The 20,643-nt window shown below is 43.1% G+C and overlaps 2 protein-coding genes across 2 annotated transcripts in view; both read right to left on the bottom strand.

Moving 5' to 3' along the window:
• Positions 1-473: 473 nt before the first annotated feature.
• On the bottom strand, positions 474-14,633 carry rnf217 (ring finger protein 217). The gene is made up of 7 exons (XM_062410807.1): positions 13,383-14,633; positions 8,842-9,063; positions 8,392-8,556; positions 7,306-7,403; positions 7,101-7,204; positions 6,103-6,174; positions 474-5,311 (listed from the first exon to the last, which is right to left on the bottom strand). Exons 1-7 carry the CDS (start codon positions 14,319-14,321, stop codon positions 5,235-5,237), a joined length of 1,677 nt encoding a protein of 558 aa, XP_062266791.1. The 5' UTR covers positions 14,322-14,633; the 3' UTR covers positions 474-5,234.
• A 1,832-nt stretch (positions 14,634-16,465) lies between these two features.
• nkain2 (sodium/potassium transporting ATPase interacting 2) overlaps positions 16,466-20,643 on the bottom strand; it is a 76,259-nt gene continuing 72,081 nt past the window's right edge. Inside the window, exon 7 of the mRNA XM_062412125.1 lies at positions 16,466-19,953. Coding sequence (XP_062268109.1) covers positions 19,944-19,953 — 10 coding nt within the window. The 3' untranslated portion in view covers positions 16,466-19,943. The remainder of the gene's footprint in view (positions 19,954-20,643) is intronic.

Raw genomic sequence — 20,643 nt, 5'->3', positions numbered from 1 at the left:
TATGAAAACTAGTATATCCGTCTTTCCTTTACAAGCAGGAAAATTATTTCTCTCTATTTGAGAAAAGTTCATATTTGTGTTGTCAAATTACACAATGACCCTGAAATTCTGTCTCTGCTGTTATCTTATACTGAATGAATGCAAGCAAAGATACAGAGAAAAATCACATTCTTTCTGATTGAACCAATCTATGAACTGTCTGAAACAATGGATATCCGCAGCCCCAAATGAGCCCCCGTGCAAACATTCTGCATCCGTAGGGGCTAGGCCCCCCTTTCTTTCAATCCTAGAAACGCCCCGGCTGGTGACATACCAACAGATGTTTATCCTGAAAGCCACCAAATCTTAGAATCCTATATAATGTTATTAAACAATCATTAAATCAGACAGAGAAGATGTCAACAGTCAGAATTTGTTCTCTCTTTCTGGTGTCATATATTCACATCAAATAAGTCAGACTGAGACGTTTTCACTTTGGATCCAGTTGTATTTATTTTCTGTCAGATCTTTGTGCCTGGCTAAGTGAACAGTTATAATAATAACATCAGCAGACAGATTTATCAGGGGCAGCAGGTGGAAGAATGTGGGTTCTGGGTGCAAACAAGGAGCACTCACATCAAGTTTCAGTCATTTCTTTGAATAGAAACACCCTTGATAAAAAGTGTCGTACATGTACATTTAAGATGCTGTTGTTTTTCCAGCAAGTGCATATCTAGAGAGGGGGAGGGAGTACACTGAGTACTGCAGACTGAACACCCACAGGCCTCCTGAGATAAAAATCCCCCTGTGTGATTGTCTTGAAAAGGACATTTGATTTCCTGCAAATGACACACCTTTTTGTTTTAATCACCATGCTCACTTAGCACGTTAGTCCCATACCAGCCTCATGGCAACTATTAATATAGGGGGTGTTTCCTCCTTTTAATCCAAACAGTCAAAACAGTGAGGTTAGTATGAGCCAAAGGTGAAAGTCTCACTGGGAAGTGGCTGACACCCTGGATTGTGGTACCTGTAAAGATAATTCATCGTTTCACTTCTAGTTTAATTAATTTTCTCGTCAGCAATTTCAGAAAGTATAAATGTATACATTCTATACTAACTGTTTTGGGGCTTGATTGGCCAGCCAACCTGCCTGTATTACTGTATTACAAATCATTTTTTTGATTGATCTTAGAATTATTAGAGATTCTGGATTTTGGATGTAAATGAGCTGTGAGCCGCAATCATTGATATCAACAGACATATTTTGCTCTACGTCTAATGAATCTAGAATATATTATATGTAATGATAATAGTTTGAATTAAATAATGGGAAAAACTAACTTTTCCATGATTCAGATTTATTGAGATTCACCTGTACATACCCAATCACAACAACATGGTGGGTTTTGCTTTTGTCCTATGTGTATGTCTGTGTGTCATCTTTGGCAGCTGTTAAATGTCAGTGTGTCTGTTGACAGATTTTGTCACAAGCATCACAATTGCAGGCATGAAACTTTATCGGTGTGTTTAGATCAAAAGACAGAGTTTAAAGATTAGAGTGCTCCAACCCATTAGTACTGAGTAATCTGAGTAATCATTAAATATACTAAAATACTCATGGATTGGAACATCCGGTGTCTCATCACAAGACGGTCTTCAACTTTGCTTTTAAAACATCTGTTCAAAGCTGTAACTCCCATTTTCAATCTGAACCCCAGCTTGTCAAACCCTGATCTATTGTGGCTGTGAAGGCACCATTGCATATTTACAAAAACATCACTGGGACTGTAACACAAACTAAAAAAGTACCGGGGGCATCAGCCTGCCAACACACCCCGGCACAGAAAAGTAACAGGCTAAAACAACTCTCACGTCAATGAGAGAATAACATTGAGCTTTTTTCTGCTTTTTTTTTAAAGCATGTAAAGCTTCAACCAAACAGTTACTTATTGTTCAGGTAAATGTTGGTGATGAAGTCAGTAATATGTGGTAATCAGAGAGTAAAACAAAGCAAATCTATGTGGCGTCTTTACATTGCAACAGTGGGCAGCATTCTGAAGCATGAACAGACATGAACAGAGGAGAGGGACATCAGATATGGGTGGATGAACTGTGACAAAATACCAAGGTGTCAGAAAACCATATTCATTTCCATTTGTCCTGCAGCTAAACAGATGGAACACATTCGTAACTTCCATAACTGTGACAGTAAACCCATGCTCGTGTGAAGCTGCGGAGGAAATGATAAATTATGCGTTTCTTGCTAATTTTCTGGGGATGATCACAAGATTACATCCGTCATGCTCCACGCTTCAGTCACATGTCAGTCAAACCAACATGTCAGTGTGGTGCGAACTGAGCAGTTAGACATAACACATTAGGCGACAAAAACATTTCAAGTCAACAACAGTTTGGCGCACAAAACGTACACATTCGATTTTCCAAGTGCTGACTCATCAAAACACATTTTTTTCTAGTTCCCATTGTCAGTGCCGTATCACAACACGGCCCGGAAAAAAAAACGCTGAGTCAGGATGACTTTTTTTTTTTTTTTTTTTTTTTACTTCCTGGAATTCACATGGTTGCTAAGCAGCTCTGGGTAAATATATCAGTCAGCATATTTCAATCTCTGGGATTTTTGTGGCACAGCTCGAGTATGTGTGTGTGTGTGTGGAGTGTGAACAGAAAACAGACTCCCTGAGAGTTCGTTCAACCCACCAGATTCAGGACCTCTTGGGAAATCAGTGTGTAACAGTGCACTCTCTGTCCTTCAGGGACATTGAATGTCCCATGTGCACAACGTCATCGTCAACATCAACCCTGCTTTTCCTTCACACCTTAAATCCTGGATTACGTGAGGATTGAGAGATGAAACATTCTGTAACATATTCCACAGGTGACCGACGTTAGTGCCGCACCACTCTGGAAAAACTGAGAATTTCTAATCACGATTCTCTCCCGTTCATCAGCGGTCTCTTTGTCTATGCCACTGCCGGTTTACTTTTATTCTTCATCACGTGGGCGCAACACTGCATTGTCATTGGCTGAGGGAGAAAGGAGAGATAATGCAGCATTTCTGGGGCTCTTTAGATTCTTTGCGGGGGGGGGGGGGGGGGGGGTGAAACATAGAAGCACTCGTCTCTCCATTAAAATGTGCACAAAGACCTCTAATGAAATAGGGACATAAAAAAAGACAGCTCAATGAAGTGAGGGCATAAAAACAAACACCTCTTTGACTGATGGACTCGACCGCAGCGTGCACCACATGTAGCTCTGTGTTATCCCCACATACCAGAGCCTCCAGCCTTTCAGCCACTGCTCCAGTGGACGTGCACCTACCCTTGTGAATAGAGCCTTTTCGTAATGTAACTGTCAGTCTCCCCCGCCTCCTCTCACGGCCAAGGTCAGAGGGATGTAAATTCCAGGTGGACAATAGATGTTGAGTAAAGTGAGAGATCAGAGAAGAAGTAGAGATAAAGTGAAGGACAGAGAAGAGGCTGCTGCCAGGTGACGACCTTTAAAGGTTGAAGATCTCCTGATTCAAACCCGCAAGCAGAAAGAAATCCTATCACCGTTAAAACCTCGAGAAAATCCCAAACTTTGGATTCTTGAAAAGCTTGAAAGGCTGATCCCCCTCATAATTTAAAACCAGATATCCAGTGCACAGCAACCTGATGATGACCTCTCTACGCTATTAAATATATATGCATGTATTTTCTAAAAATCACCTGTTTACTGTTCAGCAAACCACCATCCACACTTAAATAAAAAGCTAATTAAAACCTCAAACACTGCATTCTGTGTTTCGACAGGCACCATTCGAAGCATTGCGATCAGTCATTTGAATTCTTTGCATAAGTGCGTCTGAATGGTTTCCAGCTGCCTCGTCCATAATCATGTCTCCGACCTGCGTGATCTTGTGCAGACGCCACAACACCGACAGCGACACCACCCGAACCTCTGCAAAGGGCAACCACCTAAAAAACGATAACAAAAACCTAAGCCAACAAAGAGACGGGTTCGACCGTCTGTCCTGCCACGTTCAGCGTTTTGTTTTGGCACAATCACCACACAGCAGCTTTTTTTTTTATGATGATGCAGATACTGGTATACAGCGTTTAGATTTGACAGAGATGAGCTGGCAAGCTGGGAGTGTGTGTGTGTGTGAGTCTGTGTGTACTTCTGTTACAGGCTACTTTGGGTCAAAAGCTGTGTCTATGCCAACAATTTGGAAAAAGCTGTTTTTTGTGTAAAGGAAAATAATTTAAGTCTATACTATAGTGATCTGTGTGTCTGTGTGTGTTTGAGCCACCATCCAGCGAGGAAGAATGAAAAGAATGTGAGGAAGACAGAGGCACATAAGAGGAAGGAGCTGATAGAAATCCTCAACAGAAAACAATGGAGTTTCACTAAAAATCCACAAATAATTGTGTTTTACAAAAAGCCACACAAAGCAAGTCTCACGTCTTCTAACAAGAGCGTGAGCTCAGGCAGAGTTAGTTTGATCCGGATTAGCCAATAACAAAAGCACCAGAGTCTAATCATCTCTCCATCCATCGGACTTTAGTTATTCTACCTTCCAGTGTGTGCTTCTTTTAGATATCCGTATCCAAACTCTGTCTCTAGCAGAGAAAGAGAGTCCAGTTCTCGGTGAATCAGTTAAAAGGAATTTCTCCATCATGGCTTGTTCCAAATTCACATTCCATTCTCACACTGTTTCCTCTCTATCTACATTATTCACCCGTGAGAGTCTCCGAACATTCACCAGTTGTTCCAGCAGTGAGTGTTCCTTGAAGACTTTTTTCCGGTATCCAAACATCTCCTCTTTCAGCACATTCTCACATGTGCGGGTGTAAACAAATCTGCCTCCGTCTGTTACCTGTGTGTTGATTCGCTCTCCAGAAAGACAGCTGTAAATGTGAGACTGGAAATGTGTGAAGTGCTGAGACCTACAGTGACGTGACCGGTAAAAGAGCAGCAAAGTCCTCTTGGCTGTGAAATGTTATGAAGCTGATTTGAACAGTTGTTCTCCGTTACGTGACCACACAGCGATTCCTCCAGAATTCGACTTACATTTGTGTGGGTCTCTTACGTCTTTTTCAGTTTGATTATCCTCGTTCTCATTTACTGCTCATTTTCCGATGTTCCTCTAAGTATTCTGCGATGACTCGGCATGGCACGTCTGTCCCTGAGGGAACTATGGGCGTTGTCGTTTCAAGCTCCTCGGTCTGGATGTAGTGCAGCGGCAGATTTCAGATCCACCGTCCAGAGCCCTGAGTGCGCTGCTTCTTCCTCTTACACACGTAGTAGACGGGGAAAGCCACCAAACCTGTGGACAAGCACAGTGTTTTCCCCCTGATACTTTCATTGTCTATCCATGTTAAACTCTCGTGACATTTCCAGATGGATTGGATTTGATTATTCAATAATGTGGTGCCCTGTAAACAGATTTGTCATATGTCAAATTAAGTGAGCTGAAAGAGAGAGAGGGATTGAAGAAGCTGATTCTATTAACGATGGAAATAAATATGAATCTGCCATCACGCCATGTTAGACCTCGGGAGAACATCTGTCAGACACAGGGAAGAGGTTCAGACTAATTACAGCTCAGCTGAGGCATCGATGGTTCTGAGAGAGCGAGAGAGAGAGAGAGAGAGAGAGGGAGAGGAGAGAGGAGAGAGAGAGACATTAAGAGAGAGAGATGAGAGAAGAGAGAGAGAGGAGAAGAATCAAAGAAGCAAAGAGAATGAAAGAGAGAAAGAAAAACAGAGAACGAGCAAGAAAGAAAAACAGAGAACGAGCAAGAAAGAAATACAGAGAGAGAAAAAGATAGAGAGAAAGAAAAACAGAGAAAGAGTGAGAAATAAATAAAAACAGAGAAAGAGAGAGAAAGAAAGATAGAGAGAGAGAGAGACAAAGATACAGAGAGAAAGAAAGAAAGACGGAGAGAGAGACAAAGAAAGAGAAAGAAAGACAGAGAGCCACTGCACTAGTCTCTAGTTTGAGTTGTCATCAACAGTGTTGCTGTGTCCCTGGTTGGAACAAAATGTCGCTGTTATCTGTTTACTGCTCTCCCCTCTGATGAATACTCATGTGTGTTCATGTGTGTGGTTGAGTTACCTATCACCAGTGCGAGAGCTCCCAGCACCACCACCAGCACAATGACCACTGGAGCTATCAGCACCTTAGTGCCTGCAGAGAGAAAACAGACAGAGGAGAAAAAGACTCATTCAGAATGATCTCCTGCTCTTTCGGCACAAACACTGCGTGGCTCAATTTTAATGATTTGTTTTGCTGTTGCAAAACAAATCTATTTTGCTGTTTTGCTATTTAAATCTTAATGCATCCCTGCAGAGTTTGTTAAATGTTTGGTCACCAGTGTGCAGTTACAGAAGCTGCAGAGTGCCGAGCATGTTTTAGTGAAAATGATCGGCTCGATTTACAGTGAAATCATTCATATGAAGTGTAAAATCCGTGGTGCTAAACCTCCGTGGCGCCTTGAGAGCTGTAATGGGTAAATTATTCTTGTTAGGGGGCAAATTAGCCGCCAGTCCGACAGGCTCCCGCTGGTATAACTAGCTGTAGCTGTCATGGAGAACAGAGTCAAACGGATCTATCAGAGGAGTTCAAACTCCTGCAGGCTCACTGCGCCAATCATTTGATAAACGTGAAAAGATAATTGTGGATGATATAATCCGAGAGAGTGTGTGATTCATTCACACGTCATTACAAAGCTTTACTCAGTGGCCTCCGCAAGTACAGTCAGATGTGAATGTGCTCTCTCACGATGCAGCTATAACATACAGTATGTTTTTTGTACAGTACATTTTGCAAATGGCTGTTTTCAGCTTGGCTCGAGCTTTGGCTCCAAGGAAAGAAATGTTGGTCTGTTTGATGAATACAATGGCTCATCAGCATCATATAATACATAATACATGTCAGACCATCTGTGTGTGTTACAAGTCTTTGTTTTTGTAAATCACTATCTCGATAATACTTCCTTACAATAAAGGGGAAATAGTAAGTTGTTGACAGAATGCTAACAAAAGAAAATCTTCTTTAATAAAAATCTTCTCACGGTGCAGATCCAGGATTCACAAAGCATAAAACCAACATACCACAGACGGAGCCTCTGATGAACCGTCTCAGATGAGGTTTATCGGGCAGATAGCGATACTTGCAGCCAAACACGCTGAGGTTGGATGTATGGTCCCCGAAAAACCTAAAAATAAAGATGGTGGAAATTTAAATCCGAGCCGCAGGAAAGAAAAGTGGAAGCAGAAGGAAGAAAGAAAAAAACAAGAAAGAAAGAAAGTTTCTAACCTGAGGTGTCGATAGCGCTCCCCACAGCGGTAACAGAAGTTTGTGTTACATTGTGTGCATGTCATGTGGTCACATCCCTCTGTACGCTGTATATGGATCTAGAAAAGCACAATGATAGTAAAATGAGAACACTTTCCGAATTTGACTGACATTTGAAATGCAACTCTGGCAGGCATGTCTCTCGTTTCCACATTTTAAACTAAAAGACTTTGGTCCCGTATCAAATGAAGGGCACGGCAGCATATTACAGCGGCTAAGCTAATGGACCTTCACCTCTCGGCTCCTGTATCGCTGAGCAGTTTTCCTGTAGCTGCTCGCAGCCTCCTCGTTCTCCTGACCAAACACAGCCTGACACCAATTTGTGGGCTTCACAGTCAAACCCTCTCTCGCTGCTTCCAGAGCAGCAATTCAGAGACATGGGAGCCGCAGTGTGACAAACACAGATGGAGGGCGTTTGCTCCTGTGAGCAAACATTTCCCATGTACCGGTAATGAGCTGTATTCATGTCTTCCTTTTCTCATCCCCTGACAGTCCCATTAGATACTGTAACGAGCCCGAGAGGTAAGACCCGGCTGACTTTATGACTGTGACAGGCGACCAGATGTGATTCTGTGCGGCACAGACGTGATTATTTTTTCCAATATGTACGTTATCTGTGTGTCTCTGATCTGTTGCAGCCCATGCACTTTAAGTCTCGAGCGCTACAGCGCCCCATCCATCACCCCCTTTCTGCTTTTAATGCTTCTTTACCTTCATCGATTTATTCATCTACTCTGATCCCACGCTCCATCAGTCTACTCCCTTTCCATTTACACACACGCCCACCTTCTGTTGCAGCAACAGCGAGCAACTGTAATACAGACTATGATGCTCTACAGCACAAAGAAAGACTCATACTAGCTATATAAATCCGGCACATGTCCAAGACACTCACAATCACAAGCATATCTTATCACTGGTACAGACAATGTAATGTGAAAATAATTCCCAGTGTGAAATCATTGAAATCATTTTATTTCCAATAGGTTGTATGAATTTTCATCTCCAACATCTGACGACCCCCCCAGACATGATCCTGGATCTTACCCTGCACTGTGGACACTTCTGGGCGTTTCTTTGTCCATGTTCTACGACACTAGCCCACGTTCGTAGCAGCTTGTCTCCTCTCCTGTAGTCGCGGCACTTGAGGCCATTGTGCCAGGGCGCGTGGCATCTAAAGCACCACACAAACTGGCAGTTCCCACACTGAATCTACAGTCAGGACAGAAGACAGGACACTCACTTAGATGGCTTTTTAAAAAGATATTTCTGGAGCTTTTTTTTTGCCTCTATTTGATATGACAGGTACAGTGTGAAAGGGGGAGAGGGGAGTGACACACTTCTATGTGGCACCAGTAGATTACTTTTATTACTTTAGTAGGTGATATATATCAGCTGTTAGTGTTTAATTTCATGTATTTCACTGAGTATTGCTTCTGAATGTTCTGCTCCTCCTCTGTGCAGCTGGTGGAGCGATTATTGTAACCGTCTTCTTACCTTGTACTTGTGCTCGGACTGGTTGTTGTCGTGCTTCTTCAGAGAGGTGAAGTCACTGCACTGGGGGCACGGCTTGGTGCTCGAATCCAGCTGATTCAACTCCAGGAAGTAACGGTACTTGGCCACGTCCTCATTGGCCAAGTGGGAAACCACCACGCTTTCCTTCAGGTAGCCACTGCACTCTGGGATCGGGCAGCTGATGTGTGGTTTGGCCACTCGCACCTGGGGGGGAAGGAAACAGAGAGGTTGACTGATAGCGACGGAATTTGAATCCCATCGCAGTCTGTACGTGCATTAACACTTAATTAAATAAATACGAGGACATAAGATAAAATACACGTTTGGAATCTGTGCCACACCAACTGCTCCATTGTGTGTTCGGGTTGGTGGTTTTCTCTGATAGAGAGACAGACTATCAGCACCAGAGATAAATGAACATGTTCACACCACTGATGGAAGATGGTTAATAATTTACCAAAGAATGGAGGGAATGATTTGCAGTTGAACAGAAGACGGGAGGAGGCAGTGGAGAAAAAGGAAGTATTTCACTCACACACAAACACAAACACAAACACACAAACACACACACACACACACACACACAGTCAATGAGTACCAAATAAAACCACTTTCTTTCACCTAAAAGAAGGAAGACCTTATCACACAGATGCTATAGAAATGTAGTAAAGCTTCATGATTGTTCGTGATTGTATCGATGGGAACTCGATACCATGGCACCAGCCCCCGATCGCTACTGCACAGACTCAGGTTACAATTGCGTAAGCGCCACAAGCAGCATTCAAATTCGGGATATTTAAGCTTCCTTTACGAACAGTGGAAGGAAGTGGAGACGCATTGTGCTTATTTACACACAGTCTATGGTTAGTCCTCGTCTAATGTTACCGATGATAAGTATTTATGGTAGGATGCTGAATCACTAGGTTCCACTGTGAACCTCTTATTCTTTTGTTTCCCTTTCACCATCTGTCTCTCGCTCTTATCATATTTTTTGGTTTCTGGGAATCTCTTCTTCTCTTTTCCTTCTTTCTATCTCTTCCTCATTTAAGATTGTCTTTTTCTCGCTCACCCCACACTTCATCATCAAAGCCAGAGCGACCGGTTGTGCTCACACATGATATGGCATCTTGTCAGTATGTGTGATGTGACAACAGAAAGCACCGCCCTCTGACGTTGTTGTATCTAATATCCCCTACGGCACGTGCACACACCCAAAGACTATTTATTACCGGATTATAAAAACATATCCTCTGCAGGCATGACAGCTGATGTGTTATCAATGTTGCCACAACACGCTGTGATATTTGATCGACAAAGCCTGACTGGTTGGACTGGTTTGGATAGCACCGCCACCCCCATTCTCTGTATGACACACTCACATCTGTGCAGCCAAACGAAAAACCTTAACCAAATTCAAATTCACTTCTTATCCCTAACCTTAACCTGGACCTCAGCAATTACGTTTTGCCAAATTAGTGACTGGACATTAGACCTCATATACCGATAATCCCCAAAATGTATTCATAGTATATTCCAGTCAGCATATGTTTTCTATTGTGTGTTTGTTCAGACCATAGCCTTTAAATAAAAAACCAAGTGACTGCTCCACAAAAGTGAAGCTAAAGCGTCTCAATCGCCACCTGGTGGATGGCTGCAGTATAGGTAAAAAATCCTGCCTCCTCTATGTTAGTGGATGGGACATGAAGCAAACTAAAGAGTCAAAGTACATGTCAAATACATTTTTCTCCAAGATAGTTTCTGTCATTGAGGGTAGCTCTTATCACATTAATGTGTGTTCAAGTGGTGATTATTATTAACTTTGGCTTGAACTAGTTATTTGATGCTATAAAAAAAAAACGGTGAAAGGTCACGATTTGACAGCTGTGATGGACTCATGACTCATCAAGCGCTTGTATCGACAGGACCTTGCTTCAATAGCTCCATCCCCGGATCGCAACTGTGCAGACTCTGGCTCCAAATGCACAAGATGGAAGGGGTTCAAAAAGCGTCGTCCATCTCTATATACAGTCTATAATCGAAAAGTGTAAAAAAAATTTGTGAACTGTAGTTTGTCACTTCAAATAAAAAGAAAAAACAACACCTACTTAATACCAAAAAAACAAGATTAACAACATGGACTTGATGTAAACAAGTTACTGATTTAACCTCTGGCAGAACAGTAAGAAGTAAACCAGTGCATTCAACCCTCCTACTGCATCCATTAACCCTGCCTGCCCTCCTTGCCAAAGTGCCCTGGGGCAAAGTGCTACATCCCCACTTCGGGTTCTTTCTCTGATCACACACTGTGATCTCTCTGACTTCACACTCACTGTACTTACCGAGTGTCGACACTGAGCGTGTCTGCCGCACATGAACAGAAGCAGATTCAACCCACACAGGAGAGTTTACATGACCCTTATCTCATCCTCACTGTACTTATCACAGTCTGCCCGTCTCTGCGTTTGTATGCATGATCACCCATGCATCGCTATCAAAGAAAGATAATAACAAGTATAGAGTAGTCCCCTGTTATATCGAAACAGATTACAGACGATTACAGCACCAGCTCACGAACAAGGCACTTAAATACAAAACATTGTTTTAATCCATCATGAGACACTTAAGCTGCAGTGGGAGGCAGCCGTTAGCAAAGTGCTTTTCAATGCTTAGACCCTTTTTCCATGGCAGCTACACTAAAGATTAATGGAGGTAAATGTTATATTTATCAATTATTAATTTTCCTGATGTATCAGTAAATCAACATCAGGATCAATGGATAAGATCTCTGAGCTGCCTCTTTACTCTGCACCAATATTCAAAAGTCATGCACAGTGGAAGAAACTGCTGAGTGCCTCCCCAGTGAACTATCTCCGCCAGAAGGCCATGTAGCTACAAGGCATGTTGTCTCCTTTGAACTGACCAAACAACTAGAATGTCACTCAGTAGAGTACATGCCTCCGCCACGGCCCAACAGTCCCCTTCATTTCATATTAAATCGCACCAAATTGCACACACATAAGCTGCTTTCACACATGTGCTCAACTCCAGATATCTCCTTTAAGTTTTTCTGGAGGGGCTTTATGGGAGAACCCATGTGTCAGTTGCTCTGGTCTTTTTCACGACCTTTTCCTGTCAAGTAAAATGTCTAGTAAAGTTCAGAATGTGAGAATGCAGCAGGAAAATGTCCAGAAAAAATGTACAGTGAGCAAGTGGGAAGGACGCAAAATTTAGAAAAACAGAAATAAAAAACAATATCTTAGGATGAAAAAGTGAGATTTAGAAGACGCAGACAAATATGTAAATTTGTACAGACAATGAGATTCGAGTGCGTTTGGTGATTAGGGCCGACGGGGAACATCTCCTGCTGCACTCTTCAGATATATGCATGCTTTATCTTCCAAGATTCATCCATAATTTCCTTACAAAAAAGTCCTGCCTCACAACGCTAAAGAAAATGAAAAAAATTTTTTCTCGATCTGCACCAAATTGCCATCGGTTCCTTCTCAGCCCCCTGTCCCATACTTCCACTAAGTTTTGTGGAAATCTGTTGAGTCGTTCTTTGCGCAATCCTGCTGATAGACCAACAAACAAACAAATGGACAGGGGTCAAAACATAACCTTGTGCATATTTTCAGCATTGTTTACATACTGCATTGACAGAAAACCTTTGGTCAATGCAGTAGTTAAGTAGGTAAGGCAGTAGGCCAGCCAAGACGAAGTACAAACGAAGAACAGTGTTGAATTTGAGTGGAAGGACCTTCCTCAAATAGTTGATCCTCAGCAAACTCTACTGATAGCCAAATATCAAACACACACAAGTGTGCAGTTGTGAGAAGAGTTCCTGCGAAGGTCCCAATTTTAGTGCAGAATGTGTCTGTGACCCAGATGCTGAGAAAACAACATTTATCACAAGATGAGGAGACCTGCAGATGTTGAGCGGTGGGATTAGAGTCAAATTTGTCCTGATTATCAGGGAGGAGTGAACTTCAAACTCTTAATCCTTGTGTTCTTTTCTTTAAGTAACTCAAACATGTGGTGTCGACTTGTTGCTGAGGGATCAGTATTTTTCCACACTTCTCTGAATTCGCAGTCATGCCCCTGCCTGGGGGCAAACAAGATGGCAAACACAAGACATGAAAGTCTGACTGAGATGAGTGTGTATATGTGTGTGTGTGTGTGTTACTTGCTGGTGAAGGACACCTCAATCTGGGACACACACACACACACTCATCAGTGTGACACCATGCTGTACTGCATGGTATACACCCCAGCCCTTTGCCTATCATCCCTCTCACCAACCTGGGGCACGCGCACGCACACACACACGCACATCCTGCTGCATGATATACTGTATTTATCCTCACTCAACAACTTTGCCCACCACACACACACACTGCTGCATTTTATACTGTATCATCCTCACTCCATAACTTTGCCCTCCCTCCCTCTCAACAACATGGAACACACACACACACATACACACACACACTCTCTCACACACACACACACACACACACACGGACCTGGGAGCTGACGTAGAGTTTCAAACACTCATCACACACGGCCATTCTGCAGCAGAGCAGGGGCTCGATGGTTTTGTCCTCCAGGCACACCCGGCAGCCCCGCACCGTGCTCCCCGCATCGTCCTGATCCTTGTACAGCTGGTTGGAAATGTCCCCGAAAGGGTCCACCAGGTCGTCCAGGGTATACAGCGGCGGCTCGGGACTCGAACCCGCTTCCGTCTCTGTCTCGGAGCCCGGGTCCGCAGGGTCAGGTGCGTCCGCCTCATCGTCGCGGCGGTGTGCGGCTTCAGTGCGGAGCACGTCGTTGGCAATGCAGTAAACAGTGCAGTAGACATGTTGTTTGACGCCATGTGACTCCTCTACACGCACAGTGTTACAGTCACTGTCGCATGTTCGATGCCGCTGATCCGCATCAGAAGCCGTCAACTCGCTCGGGGTTGGCTCGTTTCTGATCCCCGCGTCGCCCGTTTCAACGTCCGACTTTTTGTCGTCGCCACAGTCGCCTCCATGGCCGTCGTTGTTGACGCTGCTCTGGTTGTTGTCCTGCATCCGCCGGCCTGCGGTGAACCGGAGGGAGGGAGATTTCACGACCCCGAAATTCCTCCTCAGAATCTCCACGGCGCTCGCCCTCCTCCTCCTCTCTCCTCCTCCGTTGCAGTTGTTGTTGTTGTTGCCCCCCGCATCCTTCCCCCCCTCGCCGCCGCTCCTCCCGCCGCCTCCGTCGAGCGACAACCGGGAGTCTGTCCTGCCCACGTCCCGGTGCTTGTCTGCGACCCGCCGCTCAACTTTGCCGTCTGCGAAGGAAGTTTCCAGGCTGCGGGACAGTCTCGCCCTCCCCTTCACCTCCTCCTCCTCCTCGAAGCAGCCGATGAAGCTCGGCATCCCGCAGGCGTCAGCTACCGGTCCGTCATCTTCCATCCCCGGTTGGACTCTCCCCATGTGAAGAGCGTCCCTCTCCCGGGGCGACCTCCGCCTGTCGCTCGCTTACACAACTCCCGACAACCAAAACAAAACAAAGCAGCTGCAGCGGCGGCGGCACTTCCGGGTCTCGGCGTCAGCGTGCGGGCGAGCAGCGATAGGCAGAGGGGAGGCCTAGTGGTGGAGTCATGGTGACTGCAGCAGAGCCGAGGATCACTGAGGATGGACCCACAGCTGACCCGGGTCCACAGGGGCCCCACAAGACCCCATGCTCTGTATGTAAACTAGACTGTGATAAGGGCCTCAAAGGGATAGTTCACCCGAAGAATGAAAATTCCCCTCGTGATCTACTCACCACTAAGTCGATGGAGGAGTATAGGTGAAGTGTTGTGAGTCCACAAAACACTTTTGGGGTTTCTCTGTTAGAACAGCGTTGCATCCAAATCCAATACAATCAAAGTTAATCGTGACCACCGTACAAATTAAACAGTTTGTCAGAAAGTTAGGACCAGACGATATGTCCCCACTGTTCTTACTGTGAGGTCTGAGCTCAAACTGGTCCCTTTAAAGATATCTGTGCACTCACAAACAGACGTGTTTCCCTGACCTCAGAGGCCATTACATTAACTTACATCCATTTCCTGGAGATTCACTTTCAGCCTTAACCATAGTTATTGCTTGCCTAACCCTCACCTAAACCAAATTCTAACAAATGGTGATTGCCATTGTCCCTGGTAAAGGTTGTGATCTCATACTTAAACAACTTAGTGTTGGTGTGTTTTGGCTGTAGGTGGTGCGAGTATGACTTGGGCTGCGGTTCTAAAATGGTTGATAAGGTTTTTGTTGAGTCACATCAATGACACCATACGTTTGCCGTATGTGGCCCAGACATTAACCTGGAGCAATACACTGTGTTCCTCTATTTGAAGGACAGTCACATTTTGTACCTATTATTTTTAGCTGGTTTAATTATCCCAAGTGGTAGTAGTAGCAGCTAGACAATCGTATACGCACAGTACTTGAAAGGCTGGATTCTCATCTACTCTGTAACGTTCCCCTTTTAAACCAGATCACATTTTATAATTGATGGAAAAGTGACACTTGAACAGAGAACAATGAAAGTAATTAGGACTGACATACTTTTAGCTGAGGCGCTGTTGGCACAGCTTTCAAATAAACCTGACCGGGGCGCCTGTAAAATGGGTTGTTAGGTCCGCTACAACTCCTAATTAACGCCATAGGCCACACAACCACAGTAATTAGTTTGCTTGTACTGGCTGTCCCCACTTGGTTTTAGTGGAGAATGCCCGCAATGTTAAAAACAACCGTTACAAGTGCGAGTCTCTGCTTATTACATAATAATCCAAAAAGCCATCAGACGTTCTCGGGAGTGTGTAGTTCCTCGCTAAGCAGATCAAAAGAGGAGATTGTGTGCCGTCTACGAATAAATATTTAAACTACTTCCAACCGCGAGCGTTTACTCTTATCAGGCAACACAGCAGAAGGCATCTATATCGTTTTATACACACGCTCAAGAGGTTTTTAGTCTTAATTGGGTATTTGTGTCTTGTCTTATTTAAACACTCTATTCTCATAACAATGAATTTACCTCAGAGCACCAGCATATTTCCTCAGCAAAGGAAGGAAAGTGCTTCCTGGCAATGATCTGGCTGTGTGTTATAAAGGAGACACTGATGTCCTCGTCAGGATGTCTGTGATCAGGGTTTGGATTTTGCCTGCAGCAGTCTTTCAGGCTCTTGTTTCAGTGGGGGACAGGTTTGGCTTAATTTCATTCATTTTAGGAAGTGAATATTCCTCAGACCTGAAATACCTGGAAAACAACTGGCCGGACAACAAAGACGACCCCAACCACCCGAAATAATTGCAAACAGTCAATACTTTAGTCATTTGCATGCATAATGTAGCAGACATGAATCATTTGAGAACAAAATCTCCCTGCAAGGTGTCAGGAAACAGAGTACACAAGTGTAGACTTGACTTCTTCACTGTCTACTTTATTCCCAACTGTCTATTTTATGTACAGTCAGTCACTGGTGGGAAACCATCAGAAAAAGATGAGGTAAATCAACGTGGTTCTCGTCAGTGGTGAACGTTAACAAATCAACCCAGAGTCAGAGAGGAAGATTGGAGTTTTTTCCCCACTGGCAGTTAGTACCAGCAGCATAATCCTGCATTAGAGCACTGACAGTGGGGTTGTTTCTTGATGTATCAGGATTATGTGTTATTGCATTCTGAGAGCTGACTTATATTAATCGCAGATTAAATGAAAGCAAATGCACTTTTACAAAGCGTGAAACTCATGCATTTACACTCTCTACAATTAGCACCAGGTTGCTAAATTAAGAAGCTAAGCTGGTTGGAGTGCCTCAGGGTTCATTCGTGGGTACCAAACACTTATTTAGCTTGTGCGTAATCATGTAGTGCAAATTATTAACTTAATACATATTTCCCATTTACATCTATATTCCCATATAAACCAATTGAACAAGCACCATTGGCAATACTTTCAGTCCCTAAAAAGTAATCTTCTTTAATTAGGGATAGGGATGATGAAAGCTAACAAATCTGAATTCAATTCATAAAATGCTAATTTTGTTTTTAGTCATAATACAATCCTCAATGGGTTCTTCCTCGAGTTGAAATGTGTGTTGAGTTCAGAGCAGGTCATTACTCAGGAGTTTCTGGGTTAAGAGTCGTTGAGTTCACCAAGACACAATAAATAATATCCCGTGGTCTCACACACACACACACACCCACAAAGACACACACACACTTAGTGGGGTCACATCATAAATCTGAAATGCCTTCTGTTTAGGTCAATATTCCACAATGCCAAGTAATTTTTAATTGATCTAATCACATTAAGACAAATAAATTAACTACACTTTCAATTCAAATAGTGCAATTTGCTAATGACTTAAACAACCATCTTTTTCAATAAAGTCTCTTAATTACAGACGTGTGACCCTTTTCACAGTTGCTGATTTGAAATTTCCAAAAAGACATTACAGTTGAAGTGATTTAGTTTATTAAAAAGTAATGTGTGTTTATCAACTTTTATATAAATTAATACATGTTAATTATGGACTGACGTGACAGAACGTTTAATGAAAATATCGTAGACTATAGTGCAACTAATTCTCTTTCCTCCCATTCTCCTCTTACTCTCTCCTTTCAAATAACTGTACAATTAGAAGAAATTAAACATAGTAGTCCCACTTGTACACAACATCATACATTAGTAGTCAACTAGAAAAAACAGTAAACACGGCCACATGTTATTAAAAAACGTCTAGAAGTTCAAAGTTACATTTTGTGTGTGTTTTACACTGTCGTAGCTATTTTTCCTCCGTTACTCGACGGACATTTTACGACTGTTATTTATAGAAAAAAATCACAAAGTTCACATTTAGGACTCTTTGAAGAGAGCTGAGGAGCATTCGACAAACCAAACAGTTCCCATTTTTAAGTAGCTAGTTAGTCACACGCAGCATGAGATTAAATACGCGACAGTTTTGGAAACACCTCATGCAAACACACAACATGTTGTTTCTGTCCTCCAGAGCGACCGATAAAACCGCTCAAGATAACTGGCGGAGGAAGGTGGACGGTGGACTTTGATATCAGTTTGGAAAAGGGAAAAGCTCTGTTAGTCTGTCTTTTCGAGAGCAGCCGCTGTTTTCCCCACAAAAATGTTTCCTCTGTTGATGGAGAAGGCCTCAAATGTTTTGTCCAGTTATCGCAACACAAATGCAACATGTTTAGCCTTGTTTCTAGAAGGACTCCTTGATTTTCTGAATAGAACAAAACAGAAACAGAGGATCTACTTCTAATTTTAGATGTCCTTGTTTTTGGGGGGACCAGAGAAAACGGTGAACTCGAGGCCCATTATTTAAGGACCCAGTCTGTGATGTTCATAATCCAGGTGTTACAGATGTCCATGTGGTAATTCAGTTGGCACTTTCGACATTATAATATGAGTGGAGAGGGGAACGGGTTCAGCCGCAGTGTGTCTGACTTTTTTCCGGTACCGTTTTTGTCCTTGTGAGACTGCAGGGTTTGAGTTGCATTATTTATAAACAATGATAAATCAACAATTGAATAATTGTCAAAGTTGGAGGCCTCACTGTTCCCACATGACAATACCATTCAGCTTTTTCGTTCAATTTTTTAAGATAGAATTTCAAATCCATGACAAAACTCCAGCCGATTTGACTGTGATTGTCATTTGTGTAGAAGATGTGTTTTCCTCTATATGTGAGCATTGCCTGTGGATGATTTGAGCTGTTTTATAGCTATTTCTATTATTCAAAAGAGCTGGATGCTGCAGATGATACGGCTGAACAGTTGTATCTGGCTTCCAATGTCAATGTTGCTGAAAGAGCTAGGTGAGATGTCTCCAAGAGGGCCGGGGTGGAAGGAGAAACTACTGCCTGACCTTGGTTGCTCTTCAGCTGCTCTTACGGTTGGTCTCTATGTCCCTCTACCCGTCTGTCTTGGATGGAAGACAAAATCGGAAGACGTCTGGAGCAACGGCCCTGTCCTAACCACTGTGAGAGAAAACGTCCACTGGCCTTTATGGGATGCTGCAGCTAAAAAGTGTCTCTTCACCTGCTGCCTGTCTCTCAGTCGTTCTGTCCACTGTAAACATTAAGATTCACATTAAAAAAGTTAAGTGGTTGTATGTAAGTTGTATGTTATAAGCGTGTGTGTGCGCGTGTGTTAGTGTGTGTGTCTTCATGCATGTGTGTATTCACATATGCATCTCTTAAGGTCTATCTGTGTGTATGTGTCTGCTGTACACATGCACATACTGTGTGTGATGATATTTAACATTCAGAGCAAAATGTGTGGTGTGTACTGACGATCGTGAGTCCAGCCGACTCTCACATCAAGCCTCCATCTTTGCAGAAAGTCTTCTCCAAGTGCACCATGAAGTAATCATAGAAAAATGAAGTCTGACATTCCTTGATCGGTCGATCTTTTGACGGAGGTGCTCGGCCAGTGGAGTTGAAGTCCTGCAGTGTCTAATCTATGAGGCACAAAGAGTTCCAGAGATGGTTAAACAGGCTCTTTTGTGCACACAGGGATGGTTCTCTGTGTGTTTTTTTTACTCTTTGGTGACGCATATCTGCACTTGAGAGCTGCTAATATATCCCAATAGTAGTGTGAAGGAACAGGGCTCCATGTTAACGATTCTCTGACGGCAGAAATCCACGAGTTCTCACTGGAAGCCTGAGGAACACACGTCACCGGGGAGTTGTGCCCTCTTTGAATCCCTTTGGTTGCGCAGATATCCAACGGCAGAAGAGGAGAGACGAGTCATTGGCTCCGCATTGTGTCACCCAGAGACAGAAAAAAAACATTCGTCCTACAGTTACCACGTCCAACCACACGAGGCCAGTGTATCATCAGGAACATACATAACTGCAATTAAAAACAACAGGCAGGCAGATGAGGGAAGCCTTAGTACAGGGGAGGAGGGGGGGGGGTGTAAGTTGGATATTTAAGTGTCATTGTATCCCGGAGTGTGTTTCACTCTTAAAAACAGTTGGAGTAGTAAAAGCAGGATGTTGAGCGGTGGTGGTTGGTAAGGCAGCACTCCTGAAGTGTATCCTGGGTTTACTTTGACCTGGAGAGGAGGAGAAGAGAGGACATTGTTTGACAGAGTATTGACAGAAAGCCTTTTATTGCTTTAGTATAGATTCATGATAACATTTATGTTAACCTCTTAAAATGCAACGTCCTATATTTCCGGGTCGTCTACGTGTATGTCACCTTGTTTTCATTCTGAGATATTTGTATTCTTTCAGCTTCTGTGTTAAAAATGTCATCAACGCTGGTTATACTTCAGTGTGTGTGTGTGTGAAATCAGCTTATGTGAAGTTGTGACGTTGTTGTACGATACACCATGAGAAATATATTTTATCTAACTTAAAAAGTACTTGAAATTGTTGATGTATAATAGAAACCACTGAAGGTTCAGGAGTTTAGGATGAAATGTGAAGCCGTGGTTTGCTCAGTATTGTCCTTGATAAAGTAAGTGAAACACATAATAACACTTGAACTGTGTATTTTATGGAACAAAATATCTCTCAATAGGCCGATTAACACTCTGTAAATATACGGGCTCTCTGATACCTTCCATACAAAACGACACAGCTGAATACTACACAAGAAAAATAAAGCTTTGTCTGTTCGTTCGCCAAACAACCATAATCAGTGTTGACACAGTGTAAATGACGGAGCTTTGCAGACACTCGATGTACCTTTATTGTGAGGAAATTGTTTATTGTTCTTCTTATGAATGAAAAGTATGTTC

This window comes from Platichthys flesus, chromosome 18, assembly GCF_949316205.1.
Source record: "Platichthys flesus chromosome 18, fPlaFle2.1, whole genome shotgun sequence".
Taxonomy (NCBI): Eukaryota; Metazoa; Chordata; class Actinopteri; order Pleuronectiformes; family Pleuronectidae; genus Platichthys; species Platichthys flesus.
This window is presented reverse-complemented; position numbering and strand designations above follow the sequence as displayed.

Bases quoted from the DNA above. Each gene is read 5' to 3' on its own strand.
- rnf217 (XM_062410807.1), bottom strand. From the start codon at position 14,321: ATGGGGAGAGTCCAACCGGGGATGGAAGATGACGGACCGGTAGCTGAC. The intron at 7,205-7,305 runs GTTAGAAACTTT...CTTTATTTTTAG, and splicing joins GAGCGCTATCGACACCTCAG to GTTTTTCGGGGACCATACAT. The intron at 5,312-6,102 runs GTAACTCAACCA...GCTTGTCCACAG, and splicing joins AGCTCTCGCACTGGTGATAG to GTTTGGTGGCTTTCCCCGTC.